The sequence below is a fragment of the Phyllostomus discolor genome, chromosome 1 (genome assembly GCF_004126475.2).
Source record: "Phyllostomus discolor isolate MPI-MPIP mPhyDis1 chromosome 1, mPhyDis1.pri.v3, whole genome shotgun sequence".
NCBI classification, from domain to species: Eukaryota; Metazoa; Chordata; class Mammalia; order Chiroptera; family Phyllostomidae; genus Phyllostomus; species Phyllostomus discolor.
In genome coordinates, this window is record NC_040903.2 from 26179312 (window position 1) to 26204144 (window position 24833).

The window sequence follows — 24833 nt, forward strand, 5'->3', positions numbered from 1 at the left end:
ATGCAGGGTTGGATAAAAAGCAGAGTGGGGTTGCTCCTTTCTCTCTTTGGGACTCTTGGCGGGGGGACAGCCATGGTGTGTGACCTTGCTCCGTGGGAGGGAGGAAGCCAGTTAAAATGGCAGTGAGAGGTGGACGGACAGAGAGAGAGGGAGTATTGTAGAGGGATCTAAAAGGTCTCTCATGCTCTACGGGTGACAAGGACAATAGCTGATGGTGCTGGTTGGCGGGGTTGCCACACTGAGCACTATTTACCCTGCAGCCGAGGACTGCGGATAGACAGCTCCTGACCAGCTAACCCTGAGGAGGGGAGCGGGAGGGTGGAGGATCCACAGCACCCATGAGAGCCAAGGCAGGGCTGGGAAAGGGAAGGTCATGAGCCCTTTCCAAGCTTAGAGAATAAGTCATGTGCTTGCCAACCACGCAGACTTCTGCTCAGGCCCAGAGAAAACTGAAGAGAGACAGAAGACATAGAGACAGAAAAATAAGCCCCGTGTGAGGAAGTAAGTCACTCCATTATCAACAAAATACACAAAATTTGGTAGCAGACTCTGTGACGTTTTATGCTTTCTTAGGAAGACCGGGTGGGCAGTGAAGATTTCCTGTGTTTCCCGTCTTCAAGAGAGCCGAGGCTGCCAAACGAGTTCTAAATGGAAGAGACAGAATGGCACGTGAACTGAAGAGTTACTGCATCCTGCTTTCGAATACGCAAAACTGGAACGGCCCTGCAGACAGCTCACACGTGATCCCTATTTCAAGACCAATTCAAGGGAAGAAGCCAAAAAAAAAAAAGATGCCCAGGATGAATTCTCTTCTTGTCCTTGATTATAAAAACTGTGCTAAAGAGGAATGAAGTGGCGTGATTGTATAAATGAACAGCTGGATAAAAGCTAGAGCGGGTAAAGCAGAAAGGATTCGATGCAGAGTTCTGAGGACGGGGTGGTAGGCACAGCGGTGCTCGATGAAGAACACCGACATTCGGGGGAATGACACTGTTGGCCGTTTGCTGAAGGTGTGGATAGCACTGAGTCCATTTTCCATGCTTCAGATTTGGTCTTGTCATTTCATCCAAATTCTCTGGCTCTCACCCTCCAATAACTCACAGCAGGTGTTTGTGAGCCAAGGTCAAGTGTGCATTCTGTATTCCTGAGAGAGAGGAAGCTTAGCTGACCCACAGAGGGTGGAAGTTAGGACCTTTGCCCCATTGGCCCCTGACGTTACCAGCAGAGCTAACCAAGTACAGGCTATTTGAAAAAGGAGAAAGAAATTAAAATAAAAGCAGCAACTTACCACTTTTCCAGGGTCAGTTCACTTTCTGTGCTGCTTTAAACCCTGCTGAAAGCCAGCTCCTTGGGGAGCCTCAGGAAGTGGGGCTGGCCTCTCTTCATTCCGCAAGCACTCAGAAGGAAATGCCCCTTGCTGAGTAAGGGGTGGCCTTGGGGGAGAATCCATCTACTGTCAAGGAAGTTTCAATTAAATATGGATGCCAATTAATTTAATTTATATTTCTGTACGAAAAAATGTCTTTCTATTATACATGCACTGGAAAAATGCCAGGAGCTCAGGTTAATAAATTACATCTCTACTGACATAATATGGAATTGCAGACTAACTGGATACTTATTAAATATTAAATGCCCACCTGTTCTTGGGGGCTACACCTTATAGAAATCCAGCTGTAATAAGGTCTGTCCAGCAGGGTCTGTCCCTACTCTGTGGTCATCTGACACCCACCCTTATCCTCCTCTGCTCCTAGCTTTAGGGCACGTCGCAGGAGAACAAATCTAAAATTGAATAATCAATATTCAATTGCTAGTGGTTATGAATAGGCATATTGAATGAATAAGGGAATGAATGATGGAGAACTGTAAATAATCCACTCAAATTAATCAGGGCATAGGCCTATTCTGGTCAGCAGGAAACTTACTGTGATTATTTGACTATAGATTCAAACCAGCTGGTGGTGGGTAATACCTACTGGTTCTGAAATCCCTACTCTGCATCAGACTTGCTACATGTTTTGTTTCAAATCCTACAACCTTCCCGTAAGGAAGAAGCCATTCCCTTTCACCCCCTTCATTTTAGAGCCACAGAAGTTGAGGTTCAGTAAGCTGAAATGACCTTGTTCAAGGTCACATGATCAGAAAGAGGCACACTCAAACCCAGGCTCGTCTGACTCAACACTAGAATATTCTTTCTGCTGTGCTGGCTGATTTTCTCTCCATTATAACGCTGTTCTCTCAGACAGTATCACCACCCTCTCCATGGGGCATCGAGGGGTGACCGTCCCATTTTAGCAGCACTGACACGCTGGATGGCTCTTGCTGAGCGACATTTACAAAGAAATCTTCAGGAGTTGACCTCCTGCCTGGGGAAGTCACCCAGCTCTCCACTGGCCCAGCTCCCAGAGACTCACTAGTGGCAGCTCTAGACAGCACAAGACGTGTGTCAGTTGTCACGGGTTCTCAGCCAGTCATCTGCTGTTTGTTGCCAGTTACTGACTCAACATTTACCGAGCACTCACTGTGTACCAGGTGCTCTGCTGGGTTCCAAGGCATAATAAGGAAGAAGGAGGTCAGACTAATGGGGAAGGCACAAAATTACAATGAAATATGGTAGATGCTGCAGAATTACTAAGGGAATGCACTGGTTTTGTCATGTATTCAACCGTTCACTGATTCCCTCTATGACTGTGTACTGAGTCCCTGTGATGTGCTAGGCAACAGGCCCACTCTACTACCTGCCAGGGTTAGAACAGCGAGGAGGCCACCAACCTGCACCTGCTCTGTCCCTTCCTTCTCATCTCCATCCCCAACTCCATCTTGCACTGCAGGGGACCTCTCCTGGACCTATTTGAGCACCCCCATCTGAGTTTACAAGTTTGTAACCACCTTCCCCAAGAACCACTTTAGACCAGGAAGAGACTTCTGCGACCCTAGAGGCAAGCTTGGGTTTATTTGAACAGGACTGCTGGGATCGCATGGCCCAGAAACTGGTACGGAAAGGGAGGGAATCGGCTTTGGGTGGCCATGTCCCTTGGACTCAATTCATTCCTTCCCTGTGGTTGGAGGCAAGGGCCAAGGGCACAGAGGATGGGCTCAGACCAGCAGCCTCCCCATCACCTGGGAGCTTGCTGGGAATGCAGAACCTCAGGCCCCTCCACAGACCCTGGGGATCAAATTCTGCATTTTAACAAGGTCTCCAGGTGATTCATATGCACGTTTGGTTTGAGAGACACAGCTCCAGGAGCCCTGTGTCTAATCCCCTCTTTATAAACCGACAGTGTGAGGCCGCCTAAAGCACAGGCGGGGGAGGGTCCAGCTTGTGTCTGGGAGTATGCTTCTGGGCACCTTGCTACTCCCTAGATGTGAATATGTTCCAAAGCAAATTTGAGAAGAAATACCTTTCCAGTAACTCAGATTGGCTTGGTCCCGGAAGAAGAAATTTAGAGTGAGTGATCCAAGGTAGAGAATTCCAGTAAGTCATGGGCAACGTGATTGAAGGAAATTTGGTGATAACTCATTGCTAACAGGAAGGAGGTTGAGGGAGGGTTGAAAACTTCTTGTTTTCTATTTTATTTCTGAATCCAGTGCAAATCAGCTGGAGGAATTTCCATAGTCAAAGTTAACTGTCATTTTTAATTTATTTTTTCACCTCAGTATTCCTGCAGCCTTTTCTCTCCCTTTCCTTAGTAAGTTTCAACCCCCTTCTGAGGCAACCATGTTGCCCTGTTTTTCTTCGCTTCTCTGCTTTTGCTTTTCTCAATTGTTCACTTTGCTCCAAAGAAAAACAAAGAGAAGTGAGTAAGACAAAGTTTGAAAGCGGTTTGGTGCTAGTTTCATGCTGTTGCAGATTCCTGTTGATTAACAATAAAAACATTTTAACAAGCATCTTTCATTCATACACAAAAAATAGAATTGCATGTTGAGTTTTACAAGTACCTTTCACCCAGCTACCATTCTTACCTTATTGCCAATTGTTGTGTTTCAGGTTTTTCTTCTCCATCTTCACACCTCCACCCCCCTACCTTTTCTTTTTCCCTTCCTCTCTCCCCTCCTTCCTTCCTCTGCCTCTTCCCCCTCTTCTCTTTTCTTCCTCTTCTCCTCCTCCCCCTTTTCCTCCCCTTCTTCCTTCTCTCTCTCCTTCCTCTTTCTCTCCTTCTTCTCCTCCTTCTCTCTCTCTCTCCCTCCTTCTTCCTGGCGTTTATTAAAGCAAATCCCAGACATCATATCATTTAACTCATTTCCTATACAATTTCCTGGAGGCAGGGCCACAAGAGAATGTAGGCTGAAGAAATGACCACTTATGATCGTGTTCTCCATCCAAATATGGCAAATATGGTATTTCTTCTCAAATTTGTGATAAGGAAAAATACAGAATTTCTAAAATCGCTATATAATACCCCAGATGGTGTCGATTTTGTCTTCCATCTCCATGTCCTCCCTCTGGAGTCTTTGAGGGCGGTCTATGAGAACTTTCTCATCTTTTCTTACTACTAAAGTAGTAACAGAATAACAGACACTTTGAGTATTTATAAACCTAAAAAGGAAGTATATATTCTCTTACTGTGCTCAAAGAGCATTCTGAAAACATCCCTTTTGCAGTTAAAATTTGCCAGTGTAGAGTTTGAGAAGACATTCTGGGTGAAGGAACCAAACACACTTCCCCTTCGCAGGCCCCTGAACTGACACAATAGGTGAAAGGCACTTGGGATCAGGACCTGGACAAGGAAGCATGGAGCACATCTGATCCACCAGGCATCCAGTCATTTGAAGGCCTGGTTATTTTCCATTTGTAAATATCCAACTAAATTTGAGTTAAATACCCTCTAAATAAGTCAAAGAGACAGAGGCTTTGAATGAGGGAATTAATTATAGCTGGTGTCCTAAGGAAAAGAATCCCACTGTGGCATGGAGAAGGTAATTAATGGGAGGTGAGTGCCAACAAATCACTCCTTAAAATATTAGTGCTATCAAAGAACAGCTGGATAATGAGAAACTTGACCCTTGGGGGACTAGCGAGGGTTGCTGCTTCAGAACTTTATGCAGTTGTGATGTAATGGAATTCCTCTCAATTTAACAAAAAATAATATTAAGAGGTGTGGTTCTGGGAAAGTTATTAGCCGTAAACATGTCTTTGTAGTTTTATCATCTTATTATAATCGCTATGTCTCACCTTTGCTGTGGTTCTAAATGACTTTCCCTCTTAATTGCTCAGGATATATATAATCCAAACAACCCTCCTAAAGAGCAACTTTAAAAAAGCCCTCCACGTCTGGCAAAACTTTTTCCTTGTAAATAAAAACACAGCGTCTAAGCAATTTCTGCAAAAAACAATTTCCATATGCTTAAATTTTAAGTCAAGAAAAAGTGTCCCATTGTTTGTGGATGAAAGCCTGAACTTAATTGGGCTTTACTTTACAGCTCGTTACTGTCCGGAGACTAGCTAAGAGAGCAGGACAGGCAAGCACGGACTCGCACAGCCCTCCTGCACGTCTCGAACGTGGGGCCTGAGGTTTGCATTCGCATGGCTAAATGCTAATCCCAGTGTTTAAAATCAGAAGTCATCCTTCACCTGGAATACACTTTAACTGAGGTTTTTAAAATCAGAAATCCATTTCCCTCAGAATTTGTTTCTCAAACCACCGGGAGCTGCGGAAGCTGCAAACGTGGTACGTGCTTGCGACCGCACGTTTTTATTTTTGGGCACAGCAAACGCGGACTCTTCCTGTTTCACTCAACTTGCCAACATCTAAATCAAGGACAGGGACATTCGGCGTGTGTGACACACAGACGGAGATACGCGGAACACATTCACTCACACCGGTGCCCGTTGAGAGGAAGTTCGGGATGCAGTAAAAGTACATTCTCGAGCTGAGCCCAGGTTTCAAGTAACGCCCGTTTCACAAGGCACTTACGCCTCTAAAGGAGCGGTGCCCCTGAAAATAGCACACCAGGGACGCATCATTTAAATAAATGCTTTTCTTTGCCCGAACAGAAGTTCAGATCTGCTCAATGATCATTAATTTTGTTCTTTGATTTCCTTTGAGAGCATGAACAGAGAGAACTCGTGCCCTTTGAGGCTGCTGGAGCTGCCCTCCGCAGGGTGGTGTGACCCGCGATTTCCGCCCCCCCCCGCCCCCCACCGCCGCGGCGCGCAGATCAGGGGATGGGGAAAAGAGTGCTTGTGTGTGTATATTTGTGAAAATGTGCCAACTCGCCTAGAATTAAAGAAAAAGTGGAAACGTGGGTGAAAAACTCAGTGCACATGTTGGCAGCATCTAAAAATGATGTTATCTGTCCAGAATCCTCAGAACAGGTGTCCCAGGAATGAGTCCGGAACCGTGCAACAGGCGACAGAAGAGTCCACAAACCTCAGCCACCGCGATCGTTTTTTATTACACCCATAAAAAGCAAACCCTGGGTTTCCACCCGTGCGCCAAAGCGCGTGGATAGACGCGGAAACCCAGTAGCCCTCTCCTTCATCCTGCGGAGTTTTCCAAGCTGTGCGAGAGTTGGGGTGTGTGGGGCAGGGTCTGCAGTCCTCAGGTTTAGGGTCGAGTCGTGGGGGAGCGCGGTGGGCGGGGGTGGCATGCGGAAGGCGGAGGATAGCGCGCAAGCCAAAAAGCGCAAAAGGCCCGGGGCTCACGCGGTACCCGTGGCGATTAGCTCCAGCAACGCTACCCAGGAGGGCGGACTCTTTCTTCACTCTCGCCGTCTCCCCCGCCCTCTTCCTTTTTAAAGGACGCCTTGCAGGCAGAGCTGTCAGCTAGCGGGAGGTCGTTTGTACTCGTCCGCAGTCAGGCTGACTCCCGCGCTCTTGATAGACAGGGGCGGGCACTGAGGGGCCGCTGGTCCAGGGACCAGCACGTGGGGATCTCAAATACTCCTGCCTTCCGGCTCTGTTTGTGAGCCGGTGACAGCCCCAAGTCCGGGCACTGTGCGGCCCGGGAGTTGTCAGCCCCGGGCGCGATGGCTCCCTTGAGGAGTGGAGAGGGAGGTGGTCAAGGGTTCCGCGCTCCCCTTGCGCTGGGAGCATTATGAGCCGGGCAAAGGACAGCAGCAGCAGCCCCAGCAGCACCTTCTGCAGGCGCCTCCCCCGGGCCCTAGCCCTCTGGCCCCCACGCGCCATGCCGACCCCTGGACTGCGGACCCCGCAGCGCAGTCCCTGCTGCCTCCCTGGCCCCTGCTAACCCACGCGGGAGTGGCCTCAGCCATCGAGGCAGCTGCCCACGCCGCACCCCGGGGGAGGCGGAACCGCTGTGCACGCAGAGCCTCGGCTCAGCAGCCCTTGGCTCTCCAGCTGCGTCCCCATCCCGGCCGCCCACCGCGCCCGCAGCCATGGGGCCGCTGCTGGCGCTCTACCTCCTTCTGGGCTGGCTGCGCTGGAGCCCGGCAGGCGCCCAGCAGTCCGGAGAGTATTGCCACGGTTGGGTAGACGTGCAGGGCAACTACCACGAGGGCTTCCAGTGTCCGGAGGACTTCGATACGCTGGACGCCACTATCTGTTGCGGCTCCTGCGCGCTGCGCTACTGTTGCGCCGCGGCGGACGCCAGGCTGGAGCAGGGCGGCTGCACCAACGACCGCGGCGAGTTGGAGCACCCAGGCATCACCGCGCGTAAGTGAGGACCCCCGGGCCGGCACCCCCGCCCTGCAGCTCTGGTTGCTGTGTGCGCAGGCGGGTGAGCGCGCTAGCGGGCGCCCAGGCCTTCCTGGGTCTTTGAAAAGTGTGCACAACGAGGTGGGGGGTGGGAATCAGGAAGGAGTGGGTGGTCTTGTTTCAGATCAGGGAGCCTATTCCTTTGCAGTCCCGATTCCCGCCACTCGCAGTTTCCGCAGGTCAGCCCCAGGGAAAGTTTCAGGGGACAGCGAGGACCAAGAGGCTTGTACAGGGTGACTCTGGGGAGAACAGCTGGGTCACCGGGCGCTCGGGAGGCTGCAGGCAAGGGCTTTGGGGGCAGCACCTGGCTGGGCTTGGCTTTTCGGGGCGGCCAGGGCGCTGCGTTGAGTGCCCTGGTCACTCCGGGAGCTCCGAGACGGGCCGGCGGCGCAGGAAACGCGGCGCTTGGGGTGCGCTTATCTGAGCCCCACAGGGCTAACGAACTTAAGCCACTTTCCCCCCCTTTTCTGGTCTTTTGGTAGCGTTTCCAAACCTGCTACTCCATTCCTCCGACTTCCTTTCACTTGCCTGCATCGAATTACCCTCTCTGGCCCACCCCCTATTGTCACGCCTTTCAGAAATGCCCAGGTCTTCGAGGTGGAGATTTAGAAACCGGGGTCGCAGGGGCTTCCCCGCCTCCTATTCTCACGTCGGAAAACAGGGGTCAAATTTCCGCTCACTTCAGAGCGGAATAAATCATGACCCCAGCAGAGGAACTTTACACGATTTAAAAAAAAAAAAAAAAAAAGCTTTCCACCTGAGTCAGAACATCAGGGAAAACCCTTTAGAGCCCGAGGTGACGGTTTTACGGCCTGGAAATCGGAGGAGCCGCTGAGAGCTGTAACTCCAGCACGGAGGTCTGAAGCAAGAGAAGGTCCCGGCAAGGCTAGGAGAGGCTGCAGAGGGAATTCATGGTGCTGGAGCTCATCCTCACCCGCCCCCGCGGCCCCCGCGAAGACACGGATAACCCAGAGGAAAGGGGAGCCTGGGTCTTCCTTAGAACTCGGACAGATTGGCAACAAATTTAGCTTCGGAGGTCAGAATACCCAACCTGACCTCCAAAGCGTTTGCGAAGTGGCTACTGGAACGGAGATGATCAGTGGAAGGGAGAAAAGTCTAGGCAGTTGTGGCCTGTTAGAAAAATACTCTTCTCACCATGGGGGACCCGGTTGCTCTCTACAGAGTTAGTGTAAGTGGCCAGTGTACAGCGGGGACTCCTTCCCGGACCCCCTCACTCTGCTCAGAGGGTTCAGCCTCCATACTCACTGAGGCTGGGGTCTGGCAAATTCAGTGGACTGTGGCTCTGACGCTTGCCAGCTGTGTAACCTTGGGCAGCTGTGCTCTGGACCTCTGCTCAACTCTAAAATGGGCATATTCCTCTCAGAGGTAGCTTGTGGTTTACCCGAGGGGGTAGGCATGCCTGGCACAGCGCTCAAGAAATGGTTGTGGGTTGCTTCTGCCCTGCCTTCCACAGGGTGTTACTAACGTGGGGGACTAGGTGGTCCACTGAAGAACTTACACCTGGGAGCCCACAGCACTTGCAGGTTGATAGTTACGTGTCATTCACTGTCTTTGGGAATGCCAGAAACTGTCTAATAAATTTCTACGTCTGGAAAATAGAGCTTATCATGCCCACCTGCGAGGGTCTCCATGAACTTGAATCAGGAGACAAATACAAAAGAGCCAGGCATAGGCAGGGCCTACTCAGTGCAGGTTTTCTGTCTTCTCCCTCTGAGCTGCAGGTTACCTGTGAGTGTGGCTTAACCAGGCAGGGAAGACAGCTGGAGAGCTGCCCAGGGGGAGCCGCCGGGGTGGGGAATTTTATGTGTGCCTTGTAGAAGGACAAGGAAGTTCGGGTTTGCTCTGTCTGAGGGATGCTGTCCCATAAAGTCCGGGCCACCAACACCAAGAGTCGCAGCATGATCTAAGGTTCAGCCCGCCCTTCCTAGAGTTTGGGTGCAGATGGAGAGGCAGATGTGTGGCAGCTGGAGTAGGCATCCCAGATTGTTTTTGGAAACATGCAGAGATGACACTTGGGATGCGACGGGAGACACAGTTAATTGGGGCCCACTATGGATTTCTTTACGCTGTTCTTTCCATAGTCTGCTAAATTCCTGAGGGTCTCATTTAACAGGCCTAGTTCTCTTTGCTTAGATTGGAGATTCTGGGATGGGAGATGGATTTTCCGCCTCAGATATGGGTCAAAGCCCTAAATGCCCCACCGTGATAAAACTCCTAAAACCCGGATTTAAAACCAAAGTTCTAGTAACCAAGGAAAACTCACTATTTCCTCTCCTCAGTGTATGGATAGGGTAGAGTCTGTTCCTTCTGACTTCCAGATGTGCAATATGATGGCTAATTGCTAACAGAGGCTACAGTATCAGTTTCCTTCCTCCCTGCTAGGAGTGAATGAATATTCTGATATCCCAGTTTGCACCCTAGAAGTTACCAATAACGAGGTCTGAGAAGCTGGGCTGGCTAGTGGTTGTATGGAGCCACTCACCTCCCACCCCTAAGCTGCCTGGAGCTTGGGAGACCCCTGTCCCAGCATCTGTCTGTCTGTTTTTGCCTTTTAGAGCCTGTCTACGTTCCTTTCCTGATTGTCGGCTCCATCTTCATTGCCTTCATCATCCTGGGCTCTTTAGTGGCAATCTATTGCTGCACCTGCTTGAGACCCAAGGAGCCCTCCCAGCAGCCAATCCGCTTCTCACTCCGCAGCTATCAGACAGAGACCCTGCCCATGATCTTGACCTCTACGAACCTCAGAGCACCTTCCAGGCAGTCCAGCACAGCGACCAGCTCCAGCTCCACAGGGGGCTCCATCCGAAGGTTCTCCTTTGCCAGGGCAGAGCCAGGCTGCCTGGTGCCCTCCCCGCCTCCACCGTATACCACAGGCCACCCGATCCACCTGACCCAGCCGTCGAGTTTCCTGGTGTCACCCCAATACTTTGCTTACCCGCTCCAGCAGGAGCCCCCACTGCCTGGGAAGACCTGTCCAGACTTCAGTTCCAGTTGACAGGCCACGGCCATAAAGCCACCATGTAGTACTGTGGCAGACAGGTGGATGCCGCTGCCATTGCCACAAGTGTTTCTGAGGAAAATCTCTTGAACCCAGCAATGGCATGGAGAGAGTGCTAAGAAAATGCGACGCCTTCTGGTCTTTAAGTTTCCTGGCTCTGATCACAGAGCAACTGGGTTAGATAATTGCTTTCTTGCTTTGAAAACATGGTGACCATTACATTTCAATGTATGCTACTTTTATTCAAAATATACAGCAGCTCAACTCTAAAGTTGCAAACAGGCTGAAGATTTTTATTGGACAACTCAGCTATACTGTTTAGAAAAGGTCTACATTTTTTTTTCATTAGAAGTTGTTCAGTGAGTTATAATACAAATATATACTTAAATAAGCAAAGGAAAATACCTGATTATAATTACTGAAGGTTCACTTAAAAGAATTAACTACCAAGTAGACGGAGTGGACCATGAACAACCTATTTGTGACTTTGGAAGCAAAACCTAACCAGGAGTAATGTTAGCATCATAAGAAACAGTTACTGTTTAATAACTACATTTTGTTTAAAATATGAGAGCTTTTTCAGAATGCAAGATCTCAGTAACCACAGGAGGAGTTTACAGTGTTAAAATATTTACTCAGATGCTCACTGTAGCACAGAGCGTATATCAAGGCATTTCCCTACCACCTGAGGGGATATTTATGGCAGACTTTTTGTTCAGCAATATTTCATGTTTAAATGAAAGTTGGACAGTTGGGTCTTAAAGCATTTACATGTAAAATGAGTTATGTACAAATGTAAAGATGTGTAATTTAATGGATTTACCCCATGGACGGTACTAATTATTTAGTAGTCACACTGTAATTTTTTGTATTAATAATAACTGTGGAGTCCAAAGTCCAGCTACTGGTTACAATCATCTAATATTGCGTATCACAAATGCCACTGAATTCCATGTCTGATGGCTACATATTTGGGCATATATCCTGCTGGGTGAGAATAAATAAAAATACTTTGTTTTCATGAAACCTGTTTGAAATTTTAGATCAAAGCGCTTCATTTTATCTCCTTAACAGTGGTCTTTGCTATTCGATAAAAGGAAACATCTTTACTTAACACTTCATATTTGAAATGCAAAGGAAAAAGATCTTACACTGCCTTGAAGTACATTATAAAGCTAGTTCCCGCACTGGGGCTCCTGAAAGCAGCAAAGGAAGTGAATTTTTCTAGAGTGCCAGCCTGTGGGCTGCTTGAAACCTCAGCTAGGTTGGCATTTCTCATGAGAATCTGGATTTCTGGTTTCTCCTGACCCTAGAAGATGTGGTGCCAGGAGTCCTGTACTGCCATGGGGTCACGCCAGCCCTTTTCGAACCGAACCTGATATTCACCAGCCTCCTGCCTGGTCTTCCCCGCCTGGCGCATCTCCCTCAGTTTTGTTACATACCTGGCCCCTGCAGGTGTTGCTTGGAATACAGGTTTATCTGAATTCATGCTATCATAGGTCAGTCACCCTTAGCAGCGCTTTTCAAATACAGCTGGTTAGAGGCAACATTCTGACCTAAGAGAGTCGTCTGAGCCCGCCTCTCTGAAACAAGCTTGGAGATATTGGGCCTGTGCCCGGCTAAGGGCCAAGGAGCTCTGACGTCCTGTCTCCTGCTTCCTTCGCATCTCAAAGTGGCCTGACTTCCAGTATCCCAAATTAGCCCACATAATTAAGGAACAAGAGGAAGAAAGGAAGAAGGAAAGGAAAGAAGGAAGGGAGGAGGGCAGCGAGGGAAGGAGAGAGGAAACAGAACAGGCTGAGAGGCAAAGGAGAACCATTTGAGAGATGCTCTGGAACATGTTCATATGTCATCAGGCTGGTTTTTTAACCATTTTGTTTTATTTTTGATTTTAGAGACAGGGGAGAGAGGGTGAGAGGGAGAGACACATCGATGTGAGAGAGAAACATTGATTGGTTGCCTTCCGTACGTGCCCTGACTGAACCTGTGACCCGGGCATGTGCCCTGACCTGGAATTGAACCTTCGACCTTTTGGTTTGTGGGATGAGGCCTAACCAGCTGAGCCACACCAGCCAGAGCTACACATATAATTTAAAAAATCAATACAATGCCCTCATGGTAAATAGGAAGGAGAAAGAAAGGGAAAGTAATTAATTTCAAAATATAATGGCTCGGGCAGACTAAACAAAGGATTCAGATGCAAACCATTCACGCAGAATCACTGACACATGACAATCCCAAATCCAGACCGAAGCAGGGTTGCTAGCCTGGCGGCTCCAACACCATAGTTGCGCTGCTGCCGTTAATGTGATTGTTGCGAATAAAGCAAAGTTTCATCTTCCTTTCATTTGCACAGTAGTTTTATATCTGGAAAATTCAGTGTATATTAAGGCGGTGCTTGTATTACTCTCAAGGGAAAATGGGATTAGGTTTTTCCGCTGAAAGGAATGGTGGACATTCCAAAGTCATGCCAATGGACATCAAGTCTTTTGATGTGCGTACTGTCCCATGTGTTGTGGGCGCTCTCCAGTGACCGCCCCTAGCACACCTGTCCCACGTACTCGGAGGCCAGAGGTGCACCCACACGATTTCACACTGTCCTCTAGAGGGCAGAACTGCCCCCATTGAGAACCACCTGGGTTGTCAGGTTTCTCTAGTAGCTGAAACTTTATTTGCCGTTCCTTTGGGAAGCAGTGTGAATCGATTAGGCAGAATAATGTGGAAGAACTCTGGAAGGTCCCGTCTGTGACCTTCCCTGCTTTAGCAGCATGCTCCCCTCAGCCCAGGTCACTGGCTGTAAACTGCTCAAAATGAAGGAGACATTGTGTACTTCATTAATCAAATCATATCCCCACGTACTTGCCGACGTATAGTACATGCCTTTGAGCTTCTCTCCGGAAGCTAGATAGCTGATAATATCATTATTCACAATTCCAGGGCAAAAAGGCCAGCCTGTGGCAGATTTGCAGATATCATCCCATTCAACAAGCGTGTGTTGGACACCACTGCTAGGTCAGGCACCGAGCTTGGGGGAGGGAGGACCAAGATAAATGGCATGCAGTTCTGATTCAAGGACCCACTTTTTCCTTGGACACAGTCATGACAGCAAATACGTGCGATGGTGTGCATGCTTCATAAAAGAAGTGTGCTATCTTCCCCACTCTCCAGGAGCTCACGGTCACGTAGCGGAAGATGAACTCATAAATCAACACTTAGACTTCCTGATGGTAATGGCAATGACAGGGCAAGTGCACACAGAGTGTGCTGGCAGCACAGACCCCTAGCCCCTCTGGAGAGGGCGAGGCTGGGCCTGAGCCCCGAGAGATGAATGGGAGTTTAGTGAAGACGACTGGATGGCGGGAGGGACAGGGGCTGCAAGTGAGGGGACGAGCAGCTTAGGCAAAGCACAGAGTTCACAGAAAGGCAGAGAAGCATCCACAAGGGTGAAGGAGCAGGGAACGTTCTGGAAACTAAGACAAAGAATTCAAAGAAGAGAGAGTGGAGAGACACGCAGGATCAGATCAGAGATCTTGAACACCACGGTGGCTGCACATATACCTAAAGCAAAGGGGCGTCTTGAAGAATTTGGTAAGAGAGAGTGATCTGACTACGTCTTCATTTTAGAAAGACTAGACAGCCAAGGTAACATTAAATCACTTGAAATTTCCAAGGAGTCGCTCACCACACCCTGCCACACTGCCAGAATGCAGAGACTTGTCCGGTTAACGCTTCGTCACCTTCACAAAGCATTTGAGTGCCAACATCCTAAAACCATGATCATTTTGAGAAACAGTTCTGTATTTTGAAAGGCAGTTATTCAAATAAGTGGCAGCATTTGTCAAGTACCACCTGTGTCTCGAGTGCTTTAGGAATGATATCTCTTAGTCTTCCCAACCCTGAAGTCGGGACTATGATCATGCCTGTTTTGTTGATGAAGAAATCAAAGCAGAAAGTGCCCATGGCCAGGGAGTAATAGCAGAGCAACTACTGGCTGGGCAGCTCAGTTGGTGAGAGCGTTCTTCTGATACGCCAAGGTCACAGGGGGTTTGATCCGTCAGGGCACATACACGAATCAACCAACAAATGCATGAAGAAGTGGAACAACAATCGACGTTTCTCTTTCCCTCTCCTTTCCTCTCTCTCAAATTGATAAATAAAAATTAAAAAAAAAAAGAGCAGAGCCAGCATTTAAACACAGAAAGTCTGCTTTGACACTCTACATTCTTTATGACATCTACCCAGACGGCCCAATTTTCTCAGGAAAAAATATCTAGCCTATTTTTCAGAAAATCTATCTGGGGGGGCAATGACTGGGGGAATCAATGTGTGGGGGAACACATCCTATAGAGGGGATTGTAATGGTCAGTGGAGTTTGTGCTACGTCACGAGAACCTAGGATGATACAAAGCACAAGCAGAACCATAGAAATACTACATGGCAAACACCTCTCCCGTCACACACGAGAAACTTGAGTCTAGGAGGCAAGTCAGCACGGATTTTCGAGTCATGGGGTCTGGGTTAGCTTTCTGCCTGCTGCTTATAAGCTGCGTGACTTTTGGCCACTTCCTTAACTTCACTGTTTTTTCTTCTCATTTGTAAAATGGAAATATTAATGGTACCTTATTGTAGGGCTGTCATGAGAAATAGGAGGTTAGAGTCCCTGTCTCAAATCACTTGCATCCTAGCGGGGAGGGAGCTGTGTCGTAAGTTAACGGTAAGTAATAGAAAGCAGATGACATACCCTAAGATAAAAATGAAAGGTTAAGTACTGTGGGAGGGTGGACGTAACTGTGGAGCGGAGTGCGGGGGAACAGAGAAAATGGTCAGGCAGTTTGACGGAGCTAGCCCAGGATAACCTACGGCCTTCCCTAATACCTGGCGAGTTTACTACCATTGGCTGGGACGGAGCACACCGCCCACCCTGCTGGTTACACATGGCCTGTGAATTAGTTTATCACCCGCATAGAAAAGCACATTTAATACAGTCAACTAGTTTCAAATGGGTGGACAGTTCCCTCTCATTTTTCCCACTTCTCTACTCTTCACTGATGTTATTATTAGTTTCTTCTCGTGGAGAATTTGCCAGATTGACTTAAATCCAAAGGACACTTCCTGCCTAAAATGAGACAACCAAAGAGGTTCCTGAAAACATACACAATCACAATTAGGCATGTAATAAATTTCAATGGGCCAGTTTATCTTTGCATAGCCTAAGTAAAAAGTTTACTTAGTGTGTGTTTAGGAAAATTAAGAATTTACAGGCATATTAAACTATTAAGGAATGACCAGTTAACATATTTTTATATGTACATGGACATTTTAAAGCTGCAATTAAATATTAGTTATTAATAAAATTATTCTGACACATAATTCTTATTTGAATTTCTGGTTACATAGTTTGAACTTGAAATAAAAACTAACTGTACCACAGCCAACATCATACTCAGTGGGCAAAAACTAAAAGCATTCCCCTTAAAATCAGGAACAAGACAGGGATGTCTGCTTTACCATCTTATTCAAATAGTACTGGAAGTTCTAGCCACAGCAATCAGACAAAAAAAAAAAAGAAATAAAAGGCGTCTGAACTGGGAGGAAAGAAGTAAAACTGTCATTATTTGCAGATGACATGATACTACGTAGAAAACTCTAAAGGCTCCACCAAAACATGATTAGAACTGATCAAAGAAGTCAGTAAAGTAGCAGTATACAGAATATTCAGAAATTGGTGGCATTTTATAGACCAATAATAAACTATCAAGAAGAGGAACTAAGAAAACAATCCCATTTACAGTGTCACACACACACACAAATAGGGTATATAACTAGGAATAAATTTAACCAAGAAGGTAACATATACTTGAAAAGTTTATATGATACTGAAGAAAGAAATTGAGGAAGATACAAATAAGTGTTCATGGGCAGGAAGAATCAACATCATTAAAATGCCCATACTACCCAAAGCAATCTATAGATTCAACACAATTCCTATTAAGACACTCACACCCTTATGGTTAATTAATATTTGATAGAGGAGGCAAGACATACAATAGAGTAGAAAGTCTATTCAATAAACAGTGTGGGAAAATGAAATAGGTACATGCAAAAAAAAAAAAGAAAGAAAAGAAACTAGACCACCTCCTTAATCCACACACAAGAATAAACTCAAATGGATTTAAAGAATATATCCTATGTTCATAGCAGTGTTATTTACAATAGGCAATCTGAAAGCAGCCAAAGTCCCCATCTGTGGATGAATGGATAAAAAAGGCTGTGGTACATTTACATAGTGGAATACTACTTGGCTGTGAAAAAGAAAATGTTACCTTTTGTGACATCATGGATGGACCTGGAGAATATTATACTAAGTGAAATAAGCCAGTCAGAGAAAAACAAGTACCATATGATCTTACTTATATGTGGAATCTGACAAGCAAAATAAACTAACAAAATAGAAACAGAATCATAGATACACAGGACAGACAGCTGTCAGAGGTGAGGGGGGTCTGGTGACTGGGGGGGAAAGGTGAAGTGATTAAGCAAAAAAAACCCCACCCTTATAAACACAGACAATAGTATGGTGACAGCCAGAGGAAAAGGGGAGGGGGAGGTGGAAGAGGGTAAAGGGCCATAAGTGGTGGCAGAAAGGGACTTGACTTTGGGTGGTGAGCACACAATGCAGTATGCAGACCATGTTACAGAACTGTAGGGTTGAAACCTACATGGTTTTAGTCACCAATCTCACCCCGATAAATGAAATAATTCTAAAAAACCTGAATGGTAAAATGCGTGATATTTTCCAACAATTTTTAGTAGGTTACTAGTGAAATTACCCAGGTTAGGAAGATCTTTCTTCTTTGTGAAAATGAGTGGCTTTGTGTTGCTGAAACGGAAGCTCCAGGTTAGAAATGCCATTAGCGTACAAACGCTTTAACATGGGGCTGATGTATTGAATTCATGGGAATGTGTTTTAAGGTTGCTCTTTCCTTACACTAGAAGGCATCATACACAACAGGGTCAGTATAAACAGTGCTCATTTTGAGGGCAGTAAAGTTGAACGTGAGAATCACCAGACATGATTCACAGGGAACTTTTCTGTGGGGACACTGTTTTGCTGTGGTGTTCCTTGGGGTGCCCTTACCCAGTTGCTGCCCCTGGGAAGACTGTGGGGAAGGACGGGGGCCTCAGACAGCTGAGCACACACTGCCTCCCTCTGATAAAACCAGGGGCTCCTCAGATGGCTTCCTCAGTGCCTCTCTGCGAACTGATCTCGCTCCATCCAGAAGGGTACCTGACTGCAGCTTTTGTCACCTCTTACTCAACAATGCTCGTTTTTGATAGAGCTATTGTCCTCATTTCCGATGTTGCCTGTACTTCTGTACCACATGGCTATTATATTATTTTCCTGGTTACTTTATTCAATTATTAATGGCTAAAATTGACCACATTCTCATAAACTTAAAAGAGTTTGGTGGATTTAGATACCCTAAGAAATTTACCCTACTTGAAAGATGGCACCATGAGTTAGCTGTTGAACCGTAGGCTGATTTAAATATCAAAGGGGGACAATCCTGGAAGGCTTCTCTGACCAAAGAATCAAACATAATAATTTCATTTAAATTATTCCTTTTTAGTAATTAATTATCAAAAATATAAAAACAAAAACAAAGCAAACAACTAGAACAGGAATAGAATCACAGAAACGGAGATCATATGGAGGGTTATCAATGGGAAGGGGAAGGAGGGGGGGAGAATGGGGGAAAAGGTACAGGGAATAAGAAACATAAATGGAGCCCTGGCTGGCGTAGCTCAGTGGATTGAGCATGGGCTAAGAACCAAGTGTTGCAGGTTCGATTCCCAGTCAGGGCACATGCCTGGGTTGCAGGCCATCACCCCCAGCAATCGCACATTGATGTTTCTCTCTCTATCTCCCTCCCTTCCCTCTCTAAAAATAAATAAATAAAATCTTAAAAAAAAAAGAATGCCTGTTCCAGCCTCAGGCAGAGGACTGGATATATATATATATATATATATATATATATATATATATATATAGAAAAGAAACATAAATGGTAGGTACAAAATAGACACGGGGAGGTTAGGAATAGGATAGGAAATGGATAAGTCAAAGAACTTACATGTACGACCCATAGACATGAACTAAGGGTGAGGAATGCTGGAAGGAAGGAGGGAGAAAGGGAAGGAGGGAGGGAGGGGGATGCAGGGTGGAGGGGGATAAAGGGGAGAAAAAATGGGACAACTGCAATAGCATAATCAATAAAATATACTTTAAAAAACTATCCTTCTTGCTATACTAGAGTTAATAATTTCCACTTCATGCTTGATTTAGCTGAGTAAAAATGAGGGGTTATTTTATATATCACTGGGATTATAAACAAAATATGTTAATAATGCCATTAAATAGATAATACCTTCTCAGGTTATATAGTAGAGTTCCATGGATTGGAAGTTTTATAAAACAATACAGTTTCTAAAACTAGCAATTAAAACTAACAATTTTCTTTATGTAATGGTAAAGTTTATTTTATTTTAAATAACAATTAGAGGACAAAATGTTTAAAATTTGCAGTTTAAAACATGCACATTCACAGAAGGCCAAGGACACAGAACGCCGCACCGAGTTGGGTATTACTCAACTTGAATAACTATTTACAAAACACAGTGCATCGAACACCGAGATGAACAGACCTGAGAGAACTACTACAGTCACAGACTCAGCACTCCCCACTCATGCAGCTTCACGACTCTACAGCAGTTTCAGCGGAATGGTTTTTCATGGAGCTGAAAACACTATTTTATCTTGAATGCAAACTGCACTTTCCCATGGTACAATAGCTGCCTTCCAAGGCTGCTTTTTTAAAAATAACCTAATAAACTTGAAAATGTGAAAAAGGAAGCTTCAAGTAGTAAAACAAACAACAAACAGTATTTACTGCATTTATGGCTTCTATTCTAGAACCATGAGATGTAGAAATATTTACTTCTTTAATATTCCACTCACATCTTTGCAAGAGGAGATTTACCTAGGGAAAGTTGCTGTTAATTCAAAGTAAGCAAGTACGAACTCTAGCTTTTTTCCTACTTAAGGGAGATTTATTTGCTGAGAAGTTCTGTGAGTTTTATTAAGAAAAATTCTCAGAGGTAAGCTAAACAAAAGTTTCAATTAAATTTGTTCAAATTTGTTTGTAAAATAATTTACTTATTAAACAAAAGTTGTGCAGAGGACCAGTTAATTTGTCCACTGAATATTAAATTCCAGGTAAGCCATGATAGAATTTTAAAAGGCAAAATAAACATCAAAATTTACAGCAATAGCCATGCATTGGCCTGGACCACTTTAAATATGAACTCATGCAAACCACAAGCCTATCAAAAACACAGCTGCTCTCCTACAGAAAATAAATCGAGATGGAAAATGGAAAACATTTATTTCCTTTCCTTCAACATTTAACTTACATTCCACTTTAATAGCTGTTGAAGGTTAATTAAAATGCAGAAAAGTATAACTAAGTTTCACAAGTGACTGCAGTCATTTTAATGTGAGAACAATCAGACTATGGTCTCTTTAAGAGGCATTATAGACATAGTCATCATTCAAAAGCATTACTTAGGTAACAGACTGCATGGTGTTACATTGAATAATCAACAGAAAGGATTCACGGGCTTGGCCTCTATGACTGAATGGGGTGGGCCTTTTCTCAGTAAATTTTGTAGATGATTATGAGAGTATAGACTTATTTGATAATATGCTTTAAAACTGGGAACTGTCAAAGGTCATCTGCACAAAAATAAACACTAATGATTATTCAGGTTTCATAACACTGACATTGTTATAGATAATTTGAAAACTACAAACATACAATCTATGACTTTCCGACTACCATTCCTTTCCTGAAAGAACGTCGGAAATGACAGACTACAGGTGAGGGACAGTGTGCAAAATGCTCCGCCCACTATCACATGACTCGCATCTTGGACATTTAGACGGCTGAATTGCAAAGTTAAAACATAAAATGTAACGATCGGAATAAATGCTGATTTCTTGAATTCATTTTTCCCCTCTGGAAATTTAGAGGAATCACTGGTTCCATTAGGTGACCATACAATTTATGTAAATGGCTGATATTATGGAGCTGAATACACATTCACCTGACTTGATTAGAAAAGTCTTCCATTAGCTTTGCAACACTGCCGAAGCAGGCTTACATCAGACAGAGCGGGGCGTGGGAGGGTGGGCAGCACATACATCCTTTCAAATTTACTACATTCCTGAGAAACACCATTTTCCTGCTAATAATTTCTACCATATAGCATCTTTCTGGGTGTGAAACACCAATATATTTCCATATGTTATATAAAACGTTTAGAAAGTTCAGGCACAATGTCACTGTGTCCTATTCAACATTAATGAAGCGACTCCCAGCTTTTCCACGCAAAACAAATGAGGATTTTCTGCTGTAAGTGGTATTTTCTGAATTGTAAACATTGTAAAGCAGTGGTGTTAGCAATACCATTAATTGAAGAGTGCATGTCCTCTATTTCAGAAAATACTTGTGGAAAGTCACTTCAACTGTTTATTGGAATCCTGGTAAAACTGTTTCATTTTTTTCTCCTTGGGAAGGTTGAAAAATCAGAGGGTTTTCTCTAATTTAACACCATAAAGTCATTGCCTTGCAATCTGTAAGTTCTGCCATGGAGATCGCTCCCTGATGCCCATCCCCCACTCCCACCAAAGAAGTGAAGAAATTGACTTAATATTGATCATTCAAGTAGAGAGCCACGGGGCAAAAAACACCCCATAAATTAGTCATATTTCCGATCCTGATTCTATACATTATTAACCATGAACATTCCACTCACATTGAAGAGCTCCATAGAAACAATCCATGTTTCAAGATAAAATAAAACTTTGTTTTCTTAAGTCATAAAATGCAGTTGTATTACAGTCATCCTATTTTGCTATTGAAGTTTTGGAGCAAAATGCCCCTGGTGAGGTGAGGGCAAGTGGAAGCAACTGTTGTCTGTATCTGCCATTGGGTTTTCTCTGGAGGGAGGCACGTCATTCTTGTTTTTTAGTTTTTGTGGTTTAACCGTAACCATCACCACTGGGAAGCCCAGAAAAGCCACTCTAAATATCCACTCGGTAGACAGGTCAAGTCTGTGACTTTGGAATTCTGAAGATGAGCTTACACCTGTGGTCTTGTGAGATGTTTTGATTCACAATCTCTTAATCTGAACCCCGAAAGGCAAGGGTCTGGGAAGTGAAGTATGTCAACTCCTTGCCCCTTTTAGGTTAGAATTATGTGTGTGTTACAAGCTCTCTTATTTGTAGAAAATGTGGGAGGCATGCTTGTAACCAAATAGCTAAAAACACTGAGAAGGAAATGATGTATAGACTCATTTTAAATCTAGATTGAGAAAAAGGGCAAAGAGAATGTGAAATTATTAACCTCAAGGAGTGATTTGGAAAAAATCACCTCTCAGTTCTAGTTGACTTTATTTTAAAGAGGAACTTCTATCCATTTTGCTGGTAAGTCCACTTAAAGGCAAACAGGCTTTTGAATAAAAGGCAAAAAGTTTGCTTCAATCTCTGAAGTGTATCTGAAATCTAGTACTCCTTTTTTATTTTTTCCTAAATGAAAGCATTATTTTAAAAATAGTGTAGAAAACTGGTTGTGGTTTCAAAACAGCCCCTTCACCATTTATTGTTGGTAGCAAAACAGGCATTTTTAGATGTCTTGAAAATGCAGAAAATAATCAAACTGAACATACATTTTAAAGCATATTAATGGAACCAACTCACGATGAAAAGTGTTCTTTGACTGTAAAGTCATAGGCTTTCTGAATACAATAGGTATTTTTTAAATGGGGAAAATGTACTATTTATTTGTTCCAATTAGCAGTATGTGACTGATTTTGGCAGCTGCTTGACAAGTGAACTGTGAAGTAATTCTCAGTCGTAAGTAGAGGGCGGTCAGCATAACACAGGGCGTGCTACATAAGACAGCAGGCATCTCTAGTGGGAACGAACAGGGAGAATCGAAACACAGTACAGAAGCCCATGCATTTACCCGACATGATGTTTCAAACATCTCGACAGACAGGAGCATTAGAAATGCCACATGAATAGGTAAGCATATTTTTCTTAAGAGAGAAAACTTTAAGACAAAATGACATCACCCGATCTACAGCAGAAGCCGGATCTTTAGTAAAATCTAAATGACGATGAAACCTCATTAGAAATGACTGAGACAAACAGTTTTAAAAATCAGTATTGTAACGACAGAATCACATCACCACGTGTGTCCTCTAACTTGACACATAAAGACGACAAACAAGTGAGAAGCATTTGTAAGGCCAAAGGTGCAACATCACAGATTTTAGTAGCAAATGCCTTGAAATACTCATTTTTTTTTTTGTTTGCAAATCAGTCTTATATTTGAAAAGTCAAGCATGCAGATCTCATAGCAGAATTGGAGGTAAACTTTCTCTCAAATTTCTGGGCAAATGACTACTGAATGAAAAATACATTTATTGAACTTCTTTGGCAAACATTTATCAAGATAATTTTTGACACAAACACTTATTCATGTCTTGTTTAGGAATTTTTCTCAGTAAGTTGAGTCAGTTCCTTAAGAATGCTGGTTTTCTTTTTTGTCAGCATATTCTGAAATCTAAGTCTGGATATCAAGAGTCCTGTTCACTTATTCCCATTTTAGAGTTTTTTTTTTTAAATGGTTGGTCATCGTGTGGTATATCCACTAAATTGACAGTTGCAGCCCCAGAGTAACAGCTTAAGAATACCGACCTATTCTCCGTTTAAGAAAGCACTCTGGCAAGATACAAGGTCATTTCCAATTTCTGTTTACAAAGGCTTAGCAAAAACTTTGAAAAATCTGAAAGAGATGGTGTTACAGTAGAGTCGCACAGTGCTTATGTCTATAATATACATGAATCTGAATGTCAGTCAAGGACACGAGCTCAGATCCACCTTCCGCCTCCATGGACCAGGCTGGGACTGGTCGCGGGTTCCGGTGGAGACGTGGGAGCTCTCCTCAGAGACGCAGCAGGGCCTGCTCGGCGGCCCCTCCCCATCACCATTCATCAGGCCTCTGCTTCGTGGTATCATAGGCCCTAATCACTTCTGACTGCGAGACGATTCCATTTTCATCTTGAGAGAAAGCATACCCGTCTGCAAGTTAAAGATAAAGTAGAAAGGATCATCATGAAGTCACTGGGAATCTCGGCTCCTCTGAGTTCTGAGTGCTCATTTTCTAACTTGGCACACTCATGCATTCCCCGCCACCCCCCACCCTCCGAAGCATGAAGACACTCATTTTTAATGTTGGGAAAAAAACACAGAGTCGAGCGTGCAGAATGAAGAGGGGGATGGATGACTGGCTTAGATCCTCCAAGTTCTGCTCCCTAGACAAACGAGCAGGCACTCCCAACCCCTCTCAATTCTCCGTTCAGCATCCCAGGGCCAACCCATCTAGTTTTTGCATCCCGGCTACAGGAGGGGCTGGAGGGCCGAGTCAAGTGGGCACATGAGTGCCTGCACAGATCAGGCAGATGAGAGGGAAGGAGGAATAAAAGGGAAGGGAGAAGCACCCATAACTACGAATGGTGGGAAATGGTCTCCTTCCCTCAGACAAGACCCTGCCTGGCTTTGGGCAACTGACAAAGAAACTCGCTCAAGCCCCAGCAGGGTTGGCGGGGGCCTATGGACGAGAAATGGCCCCCAAGGGGATCACATCTTGAGGAAAGGCCCCTTGAAGTATAAAGAGCAAAAGCCATTAAACACGAGTATATACAAGTGAAAATAAATTGTATGTGGAAACAACATGAAACAAAAGATATATTACTAACACAAATACATTTACTAGAGGGCTTTATATATTATATTCTTTTTTAGATCCTTGAAATGTTAACAGGGCATGATACCTAGTAATTTGTTACAACTCTAAATGTTCATAAATATTTTCAAAGGGGGAAATATATGTTTCATTGTTCTGCATGAAAGCTGAAAAGGCTATTGCAAAGTTATTCAAGTAGAAAAGATAATACAGAGAGAGCTTTTAAGACTTCAGATTTATTTTACCGGTTCTTTTTAAGATTTAAGGAAGCAAGGGGCATGTG

The 24833-nt window shown here is 44.8% G+C and overlaps 2 protein-coding genes across 5 annotated transcripts in view; one reads left to right on the forward strand and one right to left on the reverse strand.

Annotated features, from left to right (window-relative positions):
* Positions 1-5206: 5206 nt before the first annotated feature.
* On the forward strand, positions 5207-11705 carry SHISA3 (shisa family member 3). The gene is made up of 2 exons (XM_028506884.2): positions 5207-7615; positions 10234-11705. Exons 1-2 carry the CDS (start codon positions 7339-7341, stop codon positions 10671-10673), a joined length of 717 nt encoding a protein of 238 aa, XP_028362685.1. The 5' UTR covers positions 5207-7338; the 3' UTR covers positions 10674-11705.
* Positions 11706-19555: 7850 nt separating this feature from the next.
* The window catches only part of ATP8A1 (ATPase phospholipid transporting 8A1), a 216513-nt gene continuing 211235 nt past the window's right edge, over positions 19556-24833 (reverse strand). For all 4 annotated transcript variants that reach the window (XM_028505406.2, XM_036020088.1, XM_028505407.2 and 1 more), the window contains one exon: positions 19556-23886. In XM_028505406.2, the coding sequence (XP_028361207.1) occupies positions 23789-23886 (98 nt within the window). In that variant the 3' untranslated portion in view covers positions 19556-23788. The remainder of the gene's footprint in view (positions 23887-24833) is intronic.